This window comes from Populus alba, chromosome 5 (assembly GCF_005239225.2).
Source record: "Populus alba chromosome 5, ASM523922v2, whole genome shotgun sequence".
Classification (NCBI taxonomy): Eukaryota; Viridiplantae; Streptophyta; class Magnoliopsida; order Malpighiales; family Salicaceae; genus Populus; species Populus alba.
The window spans coordinates 12,548,122-12,560,394 of NC_133288.1; the positions used below are offsets into that span (position 1 = coordinate 12,548,122).

The window sequence follows — 12,273 nt, forward strand, 5'->3', positions numbered from 1 at the left end:
AATTAAAATGTTTAATGTTTTGGAAACTTTACAAGCCAAAGAAGGGTGTTAGTGTGACACCATGGACTCTCTCATTTGTGCAAGGGTTAAACCACATATGATCAGACTATTGTATCTTAAAAGTTTAAATCAAAGAGAGGCAGGCAGTTACAGCACCTGTAGGAGTACATTTAATATCCCTCGATCTTATTTATCTCGAGGAGATTGTAAGAGCAGTAATAGTTGGAATGCCAGGGGCAATAGGTACAATTCACAAAGACATTGTTTATACTCTAGTACATTAAGGAAAAAGTATATGAGAGATGGGGTGTGTGTCTTTTTTAGGAGAGGAGGATGTTAAGATAGTTGGACAATGGTACAAAAAATAGAGAAGCTCCTTAATCAGATTTCGGTGCTAGAAAAGGTGCGAGTATATTATGATACTTGATTACTCTTAAACAGTGCCTAATCATAGTGGGACATGGTGCGGTAGAGGATATCTAGAGAGGTACTCACTTGGAGGGACTATAAAGTAGAATTTGAAAATACACATTGCTCTAGACAGCATCGTAAAAGTAAAAAGCAAGAGTTTTTAGCCTTAAGACAGAGCAATATAACTGTACTAGAGTATGAGAGGTGGTTTTAGGACCTCTCTATGTTTTCTTCTAAATTCCTACCTAATAAGCAACACAAGATAGATAGGATACAAGATGGATTTGGGTAGGATGTGAAGAGGGGGTTAATTGCTTTGTAGTTCATGATTGTGAGAGAATTTGTATCCAAATGTTAGGGATGTTACATTTTAGTATTAGAGTCAAGTTTGTGATTCAGTAGACTTATAAATACGAGTGATGAGAAAAGTCATGGTAAAGAAATGTTAGTGCTAATGATATCTTGATGATGATAATTATAAAGGTATCGAGTGGTTTAATTAGGTTAAGTCAAACTCGACTAAATGGTCATTGATGTGGTTATTTTGATCATAATGATAACTAAAAAGGGTTACTAGAAATAGAGTGAATGATATGTAAGATCTAAAGCAAAATGATTCAATTTGAGTTCTCGACGTTGATGTTTTATGTAAATCATTTGAAAGAAATAATAATAATAGTATTAGTTTGATGAATATAAACTATCATTACTCAAATCAAAATATCATTTAATTGTAAAGTATTTCTAGCATATCATACAAGAAATAAAGTCACAAACTTAATATTTTATGTTTTTTTTAATACTTAAGTCATTAATGTAAAACATGAACATGAATATATATTTAGACAACATTAATCACATATTTTGCTATCAACAAAATCATAAAGTTAGGTGTGCATCCAAACTAATAAAGAGTATTTTTTACACTAGCCAACCTATGTTTGTACTTTTATACAAAGAGACATATTTTAATACTAATGGTCTTAAAAAATCTCTTCATAGTGGTGCTATTTCTTTGTTGCAAGCATATGAAGATTTGTTCTTTAACGATGTTCGTAGTGATTTATTTTTTATCAGAAGAATAAAACATTAAATTGATTTTGTGCCTAGAGCTATAAAATCCAGAAGAGATAAAAGATCCTTAAATGCAAGTTGATAAGCTACTGAATAAAGGGTACTTGAGGGAGCATGAGTCCATGTGCAATTTCAATACTACTTGTGTCTAAAAAAGATGGGTTTTAAAGGATTTGTGTTGATTCCAAGGTTGCCAACAATATTAAAGTAAAGTATAGACATCAAATTTATAGGCTAGATGACATGTTAGATGAGTTACATGGATTATATATATTTATAAACATTGAATTAAAAAACAAATATTATCAAATTAGGATGAAAAAAAAGAGATAAATGGAATTATCTTTAAGACTAGATATGGGCTATATGAGTGGTTGGTTATGTGATTTGATCTCACTAATGCACTGAACATATTTATGAGATTAATGAATCATGTATTGAGTGCATTTATAAGAAGATTTATTATAGTCTATTTTGATGATATCTTTATGTACAATGAAAGGTTAAAGGAGTATATTAACCATTTCTGTTTTGTGCTTGCTATTTTGAGGAATAAAAAATTATATGCCAACTTAGAGAAGCTGTTTTTCTTGGCTATGTTGTTAGTATAAAAAGGTATAGAGATAGATGAAAAAAAGGTAAAGGCTATCAAAAAATGGCCATCGTCTAAGTTAATTATCAAGGTAAGGAGTTTTCATGGTTTTTCTAGTTTTTATAGGTGATTTGTTAAAGATTTTTTATACACTAATTGCATGCATTCAATTTGATTAAAGAAAGGATTATGTTTTACATATTTATTAGCATTGCCTAACTTTTTTAAAAGCATTGAGATTAAGTGATGCATTAGAGATAGATATTAGAGTTGTTTTGATGCAAGAGAAGCAATTAATAATGTATTTTAGTGAAAAACTAAACATGGCAATGTTGAAGTACCCAACCTATAACAAGGAGGTTTACACGTTGAATATAACTTTGGAGACTTAACAACATCACTTATGGCTGAAAAAGTTTGTTATCCATTCGAATCACGAGTCATTGAAGCACTTGAAAAGACAAGTTCAATTGAATAAAAAACATGCTAAATGAGTGGAGTTCATTGAGACTTTTTCATGTGTCATTAAGTAAAAGCAAGGTAAAGATGATATTGTGGTCAATGCTTTATCTAGAAGTCTTGATATAAATAAAAAGGTTGAAATGATGAAGAATCTCCGTAAGAGTGTTCGACAGCAAATAAAAAAAAATGAAAAATATTCATTTAAAGCCAACAAAAATTATAGGAATGTTATTTTTGAACCTAGTGATTTGGTTTGGATGTATATATATAAAAAAAAAATTTACAATCTATAAATGATCTAAGTTGCATCATGAAGGAATGGTCCATTCTAAGTCCTTGAACGAATTAATAACAATACATTTATGTTAAAAATTTTAAGTGAATATAATATTAATGTTACATTTAATGTTTTTTTATCTTTTTCTTTTTTTATATAGGTGACAATTCAAATTCAAATCCTTTTAAAAAGAGGAAGAATAATGAGAATCAATGAAAAATACTATATGATCCATTATATGCTGAATAGATTAAATACAAAAATAAAAGTTAATAAGATCAAAAGTCTTTCAATTGGCTAATTTGAGACTCTTGGTCAAGCACGCTAGGAGAATTGGGCTTAATTATCCATATAGCTTGTAAAGTTGGGTATATTTCGGGTCTATTTTCCACATAGCTTGTGAATTGGGCTTCAATTTATAGCTTTGTATTTTATTTTACTTGTTCTTTTTAGTTAGTTGGTTATTTGGGAACTTTTCAGAACATATCAAGGGGGAAGAGAGAGAAGGCAAATATCCGTGTCTCTCCAGTCTCGTTTTGGCAAGACCAACCATGAGCAAAGGACCGGGACTCTTCGCCGATATCGGCAAGAAAGCCAAAGGTAATCAATCAATCTATTTCTATCTGTGAAAGAAAATCAAAATCAATGATCCGACGATGATTATTTATTGGTGACATGTAGATCTGCTGACCAAGGATTATAATTCTGATCAGAAATTTAGCGTCTCTACTTACAGCGATGCTGGAGTGGTATGTGTTTATGTGATTCTTAGTTGTTATGTCTCACTGATTTTCCTTTCTGGATACTTAATTTTGACGATTCAAAAGTGATGTTTTGATTGGTAATAACGATCAGGGTTTTTCTTTCTTTTATATATTTATACGTTGTGATTTTATCTTTCGAATCGTGATTTGAGTCAAATGCTGCTGTCCTGCCTTTCGAATCTCAGTCCACTCTTTATCTCTTACTTCCAAGGAATCTAGACGTTTGTGTTTTAAAAGAAAACCTAGCTGTTCTTCTGATGTCTGGCTAATTCACTAATCTTTCTGCTTTTATCCCGTCAAAAGGATAATTAGTGTAAAAGTAGAGAAAGGCTTTCCAAACTGTTGCATAGTCTCCATTTTTTGCCTAAAAAAGTTGAGGGAATGTTTGCAACCTTCTCAAAACTAACAACAATTGATGCTGTGTGAAAAGGGTGTTTAACAATAGAAATGATCTTCAGAAGGATGTGTAAGGTAACGAAGAAAGGGAAATATTTTCTCAAAATAAGAATTCAGTGGCCTTACTCTTCGGCTAAAGGGCTCTAATGCTCTAAGTGGATACTATTGAAAATTTAGAGCAACTAGTGATGTTATTCTAAGGCATTTGGTTTAACTTTCCATGTGAGTGGAAACATGTTTTATTCCGTTTCTATCCATTTTTTCACACGTGTAAAAGCCAATTATATCTTGAAGAGCGATGTATCTATTGGAAAATGAAATCTCTAATGCAACTAGCTGTGAGTTATTTTATGAATCATGTTAATTATTCTTTTCTACAATGGAGTGATGGATGGAGTTATGGCTACCATACATGGCCATGTGAACGATTTTTTAAACTCAATTGGTTTATGTTTTTGTTTTGAACTTTAACTATTTGGGGCAGTCACTTTTTTTGTTGCCAACTCTGTACCTCCTTAAAAATGCAGTTGGGAAGACTTCCATCACCTGCGCTTTGTGATGTTTGTTATGTTTTCTGTTTATCAGGCCCTCACATCAACAGCTGTGAAGAAAGGAGGACTCTTAGCTGGGGATGTTGCTACGTTGTACAAGTACAAGAATACTACATTTGATGTTAAAGTTGACACTGAGTCCAACGTATGTTGCTTCTTAAAGTTAAAGAAAACACTAATTGCATGTCCCTTGTTTCAAATAAGCATCTTACTTTCTCATTTCATTCTGACAGATTTCAGCAACCTTGACATTCACCGACTTGCTTCCATCAACAAAGACTGTTGCTTCGATCAAATTACCTGACCATAACTCTGGCAAGGTAGGGAGCTGGGCATCTTTTAAGCTTGAACTCCTCGTAAAGTTAAAAAAAAAAATGAAATAGATGCTGAACTTATGATCAGGGGAGAATTGTTCTTTTTTCTGATAGGAGTGATAATATTGCTTGTGCCTTGATTAGTGGTGGAGCAGGGCTTCGACCCAATCTGACACCTACCGGCTAACTTGAAACTGTTTGTAATGATAGACTTGGCTTTTTATATTTCTTTCCTGCACTGTATTTTGCAGTTGGAGCTTCAATATTTTCACGACCATGCAACTTTCACCACTGTTGTTGCTTTGAACCAATCTCCAGCAATTGATGTTACAGCCACCATTGGTACTCCAACAATTGCTTTTGGTGCAGAGGCAGGCTATGATACTACATCTGGTAGTTTCACGAAGTACACTGCTGGCATCAGTGTAACCAAACCTGATTCTTATGCTTCAATAATTTTGTAAGTCTCTAGCCTCATTGGCATCCCAACTATGCTAGATATTGTATTTAAAAATGTGAAATTTAAATATATACACTCGGAAAATATTGGTGAAACGTATTACACTAATTCTTATTGGTGAAACGTATACTCGGAAAATATTGGTGAAACGTATTACACTAATTCTTATTTGCTTTCTTTCTCACAGAGGTGACAAGGGAGATTCTATTAGAGCATCGTATGTGCATCATCTGGATCTGCTGAAAAAGAGTGCTGCTGTTGGGGAGATCACACGAAGGTTTTCGTCTAATGAGAATACTTTTACTGTTGGTGGGTCATTTGCTGTTGATCACCTGACAGTGGTGAAAGCCAAGCTCAACAATCATGGGAAACTTGGGGCATTGGTGCAGCATGAGGTCATACCAAAGTCGGTGCTGACAATTTCCAGTGAGGTTGACACCAAGGCCTTGGACAAAAATCCCAGGTTTGGGCTGGCAATTGCTCTCAAGCCCTAAAGGCTGTCTGCTATTTGATGAGGCATTGTTTGAATCCAATTCTCATTTGTTATATTTTTTTTTTCTGGATGGCACTTGGAAAGGAGTGTCAATAAGTAGCTCCACGTAAACATGTTTCGAGGGTTATGATGACTGGATGAATTGATTTGATGTTTATTTTTACCGTGGTCCTCTATTTGTAGGTTTTAGAGGCATTTGATACTTGCTTAGTCTACTCTTTTCCCGCAGAGAACTTTAATTCTGATTTATGGGAATTTTGGCCAATTGCAATTATGATTCGTTCCTCATAATTCAGTGGTGGCTGTTCTTTAGGAGTACTCCAGTTGCCAACTATGTTTAGTTTTTATTTTTCATGCTTTTCTGCCATGTTAGAATTGCTTTAAGCAATATAGCAATACAGTGATTCTTTCAATTGATCAGTTATCCAGCAAACGCCCTGATGTCTCTGCTATATCATATCAATAACCTATAATTCTTTTATAGCATAATAACCAGATCTAGATTTATTCTTGAATAGGATAGGGCCTGCCTTCACTTGAACAAAAGTAAATAAATAAATAAATAAAAACGAAGTTCACAATGGTGATAAGAGCATCCATCATCCTGTTGGTTTTTTGTTCGATGGAAGGGATTAGATCAATCTGTTTCACTAAAGTTCTCTCTTTGTAAAATGCAGAATCTCATATTACTGTACATGCTTCTCGATCTGTTCTTTCTTGACCAAATCCTCCCTGGTCCTGTGGTTTATGCAACAATGTTCATGGATAATGCTTGTTAAGGTTTATTTTCTATGCTACCGAGAGTTCCTTTTGGACTTGGTTTTGACGATAATCTTTTCGGGATTCATTTATCTTGTGGCATGCTATTTAACAATTAGCCTTTTTTTATTCAATTTTTTTGGTTGTTGCTCCTTACCAGTGTTTGTATTCATCGGTGCTATAACTCATTTATGTATATTCATACCAAGTGGACCACTTTATTCAAATTTATTGTTCTTATTGTTACATGTTGTTACTTACTTTTGATCCCACAAAAAAATCAAGAAAAAAGGATTAAAATGATAAGTGAAAAAGTTAAAGGACCAAAATATATAAGATCAGCAAAATTAAAAACTCAATTCTGATTGACAAAAAGGTTTATTGGTGAAAATATTTTTATTTTAGGTAAAGAAACACAAATCTGGATGGGTAAGGGCTCAACCAAAATTTTAAAATGCTTAATTAATTTTATTAAGGACTTAATTGCAAAAAAAATTAATTCGTTAAGAATACCCATTTAAAGACATGAAACTAATGAAAACAGAAATAAAATACTACAAAGAATAAGAAACTAACTGAAAATAACAATACCACCTTGGGTGTGTGTGGAAAAAAAAAAAAAAGCAATGATACAAAAACTATTCATTTTTTAAAAAAAAAATCAAGAAAACCAAGCCAAGTAAATCTAAAATATCTTAATTCAAAATTTATCTCTAAGAAACCCCAAGAATCAATATGTTTTTCAAATTGAAAGCTAGGGACTGGACTTTATGTTTTTTTAAATTAAGATTTATGATAAACCTTAAGAATTTATTTTCTTGTGACTTTCTTTATTTTTTTATACGACTTTATTTAATTAAGATTGCAAATAATTTCTTTTTAAAAAAAACTTGATGCTGCAACTAGTTTTTAGAAAAGATAATGAACTCAACAATAATAAAGTATTTGAAAACTTGAAGATAAATGAATATAATCTAATTTAGAACTTTGCTATGATACTATCCAATACGAATCTTATGGATATAAAAATCCAGAAACCCATAGTCACATATATTCTTCCCAAAAAAGATAAGATCAAGTTTGAGATTGAGCTTGATACAATGATAACATGTACTGAGACATCAAGACTAAAAGTAATATAATCCCCACCCAACATCTATAAAAAGACATGAATGAAAATTATAAAAAGACATGAATGAAAAGTATAGAAGATATAATAAAGCTTGATTAATTATTTGATAAGTCATAGTAATTCAACAAAAAACCAAAAACTATTAGCAAAACCTCTCTCTCTCGCACACTAATAATTGCTGAAATTAAAGTTTATCCCTCAAATAAATCTAAATATAAACTAAATAACTCCATTTATAATAAATAAAAACTTTCTAAAAAATGTTGCAAAAATAATAAAAGATTTAAATAAAATAAAATAAAAAATCTTAAATCAACTAGGAAACTAATACAATTCTCGTATAAAGCTTCTGGATCTTATCGTAAGGTTTTTCTAATGTCTAATTTCCCTTAAGTTTTTACTCAATATACCTCTTAAAAATTATAGTAAACTTCCAACTCAATCCAATTATGCATTAGAAAAAATAAGCCTCTAACTATCAAAATTAATTAGTTCATGAAATAGATGAATCAAACCCTTTTGCGCATGAATTAAATTGACTAATATCTAATATTCACTTGTTGATGTTGCATCCTTGAAATCCGGATTGACCCAAATATTCTAAATATGCTTATTGAATGTATCTTTGAGCTTCTTTGCTTTTAATCTTGTAATTGCCCAATTAAAACTTACAATAGATCTTTTGATATAGTCTTGATCATATCAAAACCTCAAGTTACATTCGAAGAGAATTGGATCATAAAGAATTTTACAACCCCATAAAACATAGATAAAAAAGAAGACACGCAAACTCTATCTAATATTACAATCATTCAATAATCAAAGCACACAATCACATTGGCATTTGAATGTCAATAATCATCTATAAGAAATAAAACACACTAATATGAATAATTAGATATGTTGCATGCTTCAATTTAAATTATTTGTTTTATGTGCAATTTTAAAATAACATTTTTAAAATTTAAAAATATTAAATCAAACTCAATTTGATAATTTCTCAAACTTTATAAATTTTATTAGATATATATTTTCTTGAAAACCATTTTTCAAGATTTATTAATAAAACTAATCATATAAAAAAATATATTATCATCCTAAGTAAGTTATTTTAGTATAATTAAACAAAACTTTCTTGAAAAAACATCTTAAAGATTTAATAAGAAAATTAATCATATCAAAATTTTTATTAATATCCTAAACTAATTTATGATCAATCAAATAAAAATTTTTGACTTAAAAATTCTATATATTTTAGAAAAATTATTTTTCTAAAATAATTTAATTAAACATTTTAATTAAATTCTAATCCAATTAGAATATTACAAGAATAATTAGAAAAATTAATTTTACAATTAATTTAATTTAGACTTTCAATTTTAATATAAAATTATTATTTTATATATAAAGGCATAGAATCGTAATTTTGCCACAAATAACAAAATTTTAATTTAAACCCAAAGACCTTAAATTTGCTGCAATGGCAGAATTATAATTCTTCTCCTCGCCATCTTCCCCTGATTGCCAACAGTGGACTTGCTGCCCACTGCCGATGATTGTTGCAGTGGCAGACAACACTGTATCTGGATACATGTAGAGTAAGGTTGCGCCGCCCCTAGCGGTACTCAGGCCGACACCATGAAAAGTTGTACAGTGTCAATACAAAAGAAATAAGAAAAAAGATTTTTACAGTAAATAGCAAAACATTAATTACATTTTCAAAGTAAATAGGAACATGTGTCAGTATAATTAAAATTCCATGGCGACGCGCAAAATGAGAGATGACGCATATATTCTGATATCTGACAGCTCACACGTGAATGCTGAGTATGTTTATAAGATTCTTTCGAACAGTACCCTGCTTGGCAAGGAGAACGCCACCCTCGCGGAGGGTCTTATTTTATTTTATTTTATTTTAATTATTGGATAAATGTGAGAGCTTTTTCTACCAATCTCATGGCTGCAGTATAAGGTTAGAGGACAAGACCGAGCTGGTAATATTTGAAAGGAAAAATTAAAATTAATATAACAAGATATATTATTAAAAATTTTATTTATTTAAAATAAAAAAATATTATACTATTTCATATTTAAATATTAAATAAAAAAATTAAAATGTTTTGCAAGTCGGACCCTGTTTGTCTTCCCCTAGTTCTGCTCGTGAGCAAAAGGGCAGTAGAAAGAAAAAAAGGAAGAAGGGGAGCAAAACTAAGAAGACAGCTCATGTTACATGGCAAATTCAGCTCAAACTTCTTTTACCTTAATTACTATCTCTAATTTTCTTTTAAGAACAGAAAGACAGGGATTGAAGTCCAAGGTGAGCAATTTATTACATAAAGGGATGATGTTTCAAAATCATATAGCCTATGAAATTTTTCCTTATGTATTTGGACTTGGAATAATTTCAAACCCAAGGATAATGGGTTTAGCATCTTGCCAGAACAATGCACTTGGTCTCAGTGTGTAGTTGACCCCAAGAGCATAGTTTTGAAACCCAACTCGGTCATTGACCCGGTCATGTGATCGGGTCACGGGTCAGATGGGTTTCCGGGTTAACAAGGTCAACTTATATATACACTCTTTGATGGCTTTGAATTTGATACGAAGTCAAAAAGCATGCTAAGCTGAAGTTTTTCTTAAAGAAAGTTGATTTTAGCGGCGATCTCATCCGTCAGAAGTGCTAATATAATTCTGATACTTAAGCCAATAGATGCAAATAACTACATAGTTAAATTTAGCAAAGTACTTCTGATGTTTGAAGTCAGGATTCGACAGCCTTAGTCAAACTCATCTGTACTTGGGGTTCCTTTTTAAGTACAATTTCAAAGACAGCAATTTTCAATTTTAAAAAAGAACTTAAAGGAAAACAAAAAAAAAATTGATATTTGGCATCTCATTAAACCAATATATATTTGAATTTTGCACGTTGTTGAACTTAAGAATATGAAGAATACAAGTTAGATTTATATTATCAGGACTTGATATTATATTAAGTCTAAATATATTAGGTTAACTTTTTGAAAATATATACTTTCAAGATATATATATATATATATATATATATATATATATATAATACGTTGATTTTGGCACATGTATCGGCCTGTAACACACTTGCCTTCCGTATTGAAGAAAAACCCTACAGAAAACAGAAGCCACATTGCCCGTCAAATTCACAAGGTGTCCCAACCACACCTTCCTGATGAATACCACTCGTCTGGGTGGCCCGACTCCAATATTTAATGTCATATCATAAACAACAAAAACTAAATTAGAGTAAAAAAATTAAAGATTTTTGTTCCCAATTTCCTGTAATTTAGCCATGCCAAAAAAAATACTCAAGTTATGATTAGAATAGGTTATGTAACTCCATTAATTTAATAATATAATTATAAAAAAAATCAACACAAGTACAAAAAACCCAAAAAAACCAATAATAACAATAAAAAAAAAACCCCAAAATCTACTCAAGTTATGATTCAAATAAGTTCCATAACCTTGATCAAATATAATATATAAAAAAATTAGAGGATGACATTAAAAAAAATCAAGTTTTATAAATTATTTCAAATAAAATTAATAAAAAAAAAATAAGAGTCAAATTTGAAGGAAAAATAAATTAAAGAGTTTGAAGTTAAAATTGAGTCAAAAAAAATAATGAGAAAAAAAATATTATTAACACCAAACTAGAGGTCTGTTAACTAAACAAGCCTCCCATACATGGAAAGGCTATTAAGGATATTCTAGCATCATCTTATAAGTCGATGTTTGATTGTCGCGCGTTGTTTGAAATGAGTAGATATCACCCACGCACTAACACGTGTAATACACATTTCAAAAACAATTATTATATTTATTAGATTGTGAAATCATCCCTTAATCAACTTAATAAAAAAAAAAGATGATGAAAAGATAAGAGCACATGCATGCGGTTAAACTTTTTAGAGTATTTTAATAATTTTGCTATGCTTTGAAAAAATAAAAATACAAAACACCTCAGGACCCAATATAGATAAATCTTGCTTACAAGGGTGATTTATTAATTATATTGTGCTATAAAAAGGTTGGAAAGACCTATATATGCTCTCATTCAACCTAATAATAATCAATGGATCATTCTACCCCCATTAGCTAATGTAATGGTTTCTACGAGAAGGAAAAAATAATGATTTTACTGTATAAAGAAAACGTCTTTTCTCCATTACCATTTCTAATTTAAGAACAAAAGTCTCTTCTAAACTCAATAAAAAAATAAAATAAAAATGTTTTGTAGATGCATGTGCTATTAAATGCAGCATTCTAAACTCTCTAGTCTTGCCACGTGTCTCCGAGGAAGTGCTTTCAAGGAGAGTAGAAAACGACTCCATATCACGGCATGGTCCAGCTGCCTCCCAGTCTGAAAAACGGCGAGACACCTTTGAAATGTGCCAGGCTTAAAAACCAGACAAGAACACGTTCCCATGCGCATCCCAGTTACTTGATTGATTTCGTGCATATGCTTGGAAAGCAACTTCACCGAATTATTATTAATTTTAACTTAGAGACACGCTTTTTGCACTCGATGATCCAATGAGCATCTCTCTATAAT

The 12,273-nt window shown here is 31.0% G+C and overlaps 1 protein-coding gene across 1 annotated transcript; it reads left to right on the plus strand.

Moving 5' to 3' along the window:
- Positions 1-3,255: 3,255 nt before the first annotated feature.
- Positions 3,256-6,112, plus strand: LOC118045759 (mitochondrial outer membrane protein porin 2). Its single transcript, XM_035054470.2, has 6 exons — positions 3,256-3,416; positions 3,498-3,565; positions 4,562-4,672; positions 4,761-4,847; positions 5,093-5,301; positions 5,489-6,112. Exons 1-6 carry the CDS (start codon positions 3,368-3,370, stop codon positions 5,793-5,795), a joined length of 831 nt encoding a protein of 276 aa, XP_034910361.1. The 5' UTR covers positions 3,256-3,367; the 3' UTR covers positions 5,796-6,112.
- The last annotated feature ends 6,161 nt before the right edge of the window (positions 6,113-12,273 follow it).

Bases quoted from the DNA above. Each gene is read 5' to 3' on its own strand.
- LOC118045759 (XM_035054470.2), top strand. From the start codon at position 3,368: ATGAGCAAAGGACCGGGACTCTTCGCCGATATCGGCAAGAAAGCCAAA. The intron at 4,673-4,760 runs GTATGTTGCTTC...TCATTCTGACAG, and splicing joins AAGTTGACACTGAGTCCAAC to ATTTCAGCAACCTTGACATT. The intron at 4,848-5,092 runs GTAGGGAGCTGG...TGTATTTTGCAG, and splicing joins CTGACCATAACTCTGGCAAG to TTGGAGCTTCAATATTTTCA.